The following is a 3,507-nucleotide window of genomic DNA, read 5'->3' as shown; positions in this document are numbered from 1 at the left end:
CAGGGAGTGGGGGGGTGTGGATGGGGCAGGGGTCCCAGGGGGGATGTCAGGGAAACGGAGGGGTTGGATGGGGCAGGAGTCCGGCATGGGGCATGACTCCCTCCCCTAACCGGCCCGCCATACAATTTACGAAACCTGATGTGGCCCTCAGGCCAAAAAGTTTGTCCGCCCCTGCACTAGAACCACAGAATACAGAGATAGAAAAGATTTATCCAGCCCCCTGCTGGTCAATTCTCCACTTTGTCCAGTCCCAAGCTACTGGGATTCCATCATTTCTCTTGCAGCTGATTCTGCCTATCACACTTAGGGACTATTTTTTCCTTCTCTTCATACCAGTCCCCCTGACTCGCCCGATGGCAGTGTCAGTCCTGAGTTGTCAAAAGATACTGTTCAGGACCCAGGATGCCCACATGGTCAGGGGAGGCCAGCGGCTGCAGCGCACTTGGATACGGTTGCGCAGGCGTTTCTCTGGGGTGATGATGGTGTTCCTGACTGGGGTTATGTTGAAACGAACCAGCTGGTGATGGTCTGTGAACATCAGCTTCCTCTGCTTCTTGGGGTCTGTAGGGAACAGTGACACAGAACTCCCAGGCGGTTCCTGGAGGACATGCAGGGAGGAAGAGGAGCCAGAGAGTCCAGCACAGCTAGACCTGTCCCCAGCAGGAGAGAGTTTCAGTCAGTAAAGACAGTGGGTGAAAATGCCTGTCCCCTGCCTGCACTGCTGCGTGATACCCCTGGGGGAGCTGCATGGGTGCAGAAAAACACACATTTTGGCCCAGATCCTCAAAGGTATTTAGGCTTCTAACATCCATCCATTTCCATTCATTTTGAGGATCTGGGCCTTTCCTGCTTCAGTTGTGGAGAATAAATAAAGGTAAGAGAGCAGCTTAGACAACTCACCCAAAACCCAGTATAGAGCCATGGCCCAGCTGGAGCCCCAGCCACATCACATTGCCATTTGCAGCTAGGATGTGGAGGGAAGCCAATCAAGCTGGCACCTCCAGGAACCCACCACCTCTCCCACACCTCCTCCGGAGTCAAAGCTAGGTTAATGTCAGCAATCCTGCTCCTGGGGAGAGAAACACCCGCATGTTCTGATCCCACAGTGTGGGCACTGTGTTAAACCCTAGGAGAGAGAGAAGCTCACCACCCTCAGTGCCCAGAGCTCTCTCCAGGGACCTCAGCTTACCCAGTCAGCACGGAGAAACTCGGCAGGCCTGCCCAGCAGAGCGAGACGCATAGGGAATATTGCTGGGGGGTAGGGGTCCCTGCATGTGGTTTATGGGGGGAGAGAAGCACTCAAGGTGAGATGCTGAGAGGTGTCTGAGCTCCTCCTTCATTCCATCCCCTCACAGGACCCCAGCTGTTGGCATAGTGAGAGTGGCTTGTTACCAAGAAAATCTTGGATATTGTGCCGTGGGATGGCATGGCTCAGTCCCTGAAGGTGGTCAATCAAGTAGAAGGTGTAGATCAGCTTGGAGCGAATGGCGTCAGCTCGAGGAAGCAGTGTAAATCGGGAACTAACTTTGGTTTGGGAAGCATCTTCTGGGCTCTGAAAAGAGAGAGAGAAAGCAGCAGCATGGAGCCAGTCTGGAATGGAGACCTCCCCAAAGAGAGCTCTTACCTGGGGATTCATGAGTCCAGCTTAGCTTCTCCTTCTTGTTCCCTGCACGGCTTAGAAGGTTCTTTGCTGTATCATCACAGAACTCTGCAGTGACCTCACAGTCTGGACTAAAGGAAGGAGACTTGGCTGGCAGGTGCTCAGTGGAGCATAAGCAGCTTGGCAGAAGTTGATTTTATGTTCATTTAAGTTTGGGGGGTTTTTTTACTTTCATCTATTTAAAGTTTCACAGTTGTGGGAAGTCGAGGGGGTCAGACAATTGTTATTTGATGACAGTAGCCCCCGATATTCAAAAAATTAAAATGTTATAACGATCAAAGCACAAACTGTCAGCATCACATGTCAGAACATACAGAGTAAACATCCTTCAGGCTGACTCTGAAGTTCCCAAGCAGCATTTGTCTTACTTTGCCTATCTGTAAATTTCTTTTATCACCACTGGAAATATTTGTTCACCGGTTTGTCTGTGTATGGTGACATCAATGTTTGCTAACATCTACTGATAACAAAAATTGAATCCTTCCAAGCCTGAGCATGTGCTCCTGAAATCAGAGGCAGTCTAGCCATCTAAAAAGCTTCTGCTATGCCTTGGCAGTCTTCAGAGAAAGCTTCACTCTGAGGGATAGGGGGAAAATGTCCCGTGGGCAAAGGCTCCAAGCAGAGTTCTTTCTATCTCTGTCTGACTTGGGTCCTGGACTCTGTTAACGTCTTTTACATTTCCAGGGTTAGTGTGAATTCATCTGTGATCAAATGCACTGATGACACAAGGACAGAACTTCACAATGGCCCAGGTGGATCAGAGCAGTCAGGCCTGTAACCACTAATAAGTGTAAAATCCAGAATCTGGCAGAGAAAATGAAACATTCCAGACACACCCAGTGCATTAGTGTGTCAAGGAGCACAAACCCCCTACTTGAGCAAGGAGGGAAGGGGTTAATGATCTGACCGGGACACAGTGGCTGAACTGGCCTTGCCACACCTGTGGGAAACACCAAGCCTAGGGGAGTGGGAGGAAAGCAAAAGGAGGAAGTAGGCCCAGAGCTGGGCACTCCAGACAGAGATCCTGGGCCAGGGGTGGCTAACCTGTGGCTCCGGAGCCACATGCGGCTCTTCAGAAGTTAATATGCATCTCCTTGTATAGGCACCGACTCCAGGGCTGGAGCTACACACACCAACTTTCCAATGTGCTCGGAGGTGCTCACTGCTCAACCCCTGGCTCTGCCCCCCCCGCCCCCATCCACCTCTTCTCACTCACTCCCCTGAGCCTGCCATGCCCTCGATCTACCCCTCCAGTTTTCTGCACACCAGGAAACAGCTGATCAGGAGGTGTGGGGAGGGAGGGGAAGGCACTGATTGGCGGGGCTGCCAGTGGGTGGAAGGTGCTGGGACCCTACTCAGCTTGTGTGGCCTAGGCCTTTCCTCATCCTGCACAAAGAGCTTTTTCATGGATGCGGGTGCTACTGTTGCAGTAGGGAAGGTGCAGGAGGATGCAGCGGGGAGCATCCAAGAAGGTCTCAGATAAAGAAGATACAGTCAGATAAAGAAGCAACCTTCAGTTTGAAAGTGTTTGAAGAACCACTGCCCAGGTACACGCTCCAGCATCTCAGGTTACGCTTGAACCACCAGTTGTGGCTCTCTGGGACTCAAGCCTGCACCAAGAAGTGCAGTAAGTGCTGCTTGTGAATCATGAGGGCTGCTTTTCCCTTCCAGTCGCTCCTGAGCGGGAAGGGGGCTGTGAAGGAACTGCCATACCACTGCTTCACAAAACAAGTTGTCATGGTTACAGGGCCAGTTGTACCTCTCTCTCTTTTCTGATCTTGGTGCACTCCTTAAGGCCTCCTGCCTCTACCTCTCCTCAGAGCGCCCTGTCACAGATCCCCAGGATC

At 51.8% G+C, this 3,507-nt stretch overlaps 1 protein-coding gene across 1 annotated transcript in view; it reads right to left on the bottom strand.

Moving 5' to 3' along the window:
* CATSPER2 (cation channel sperm associated 2) overlaps nucleotides 1-2,838 on the bottom strand; it is a 15,412-nt gene extending 12,574 nt beyond the window's left edge. Inside the window, exons 1-2 of the mRNA XM_032794176.2 lie at nucleotides 1,393-2,838; nucleotides 388-561 (exon numbers count right to left, since the gene is read on the bottom strand). Coding sequence (XP_032650067.1) covers nucleotides 388-561; nucleotides 1,393-1,636 — 418 coding nt within the window. The 5' untranslated portion in view covers nucleotides 1,637-2,838. The remainder of the gene's footprint in view (nucleotides 1-387; nucleotides 562-1,392) is intronic.
* Between the last annotated feature and the right edge of the window lie 669 nt (nucleotides 2,839-3,507).

Source organism: Chelonoidis abingdonii, chromosome 9 (assembly GCF_003597395.2).
Source record: "Chelonoidis abingdonii isolate Lonesome George chromosome 9, CheloAbing_2.0, whole genome shotgun sequence".
In the NCBI taxonomy this organism is placed as follows: domain Eukaryota; kingdom Metazoa; phylum Chordata; order Testudines; family Testudinidae; genus Chelonoidis; species Chelonoidis abingdonii.
The sequence above is the reverse complement of the archived record's forward strand: the minus strand, read 5'-3'. Positions and strand labels throughout refer to the sequence as shown.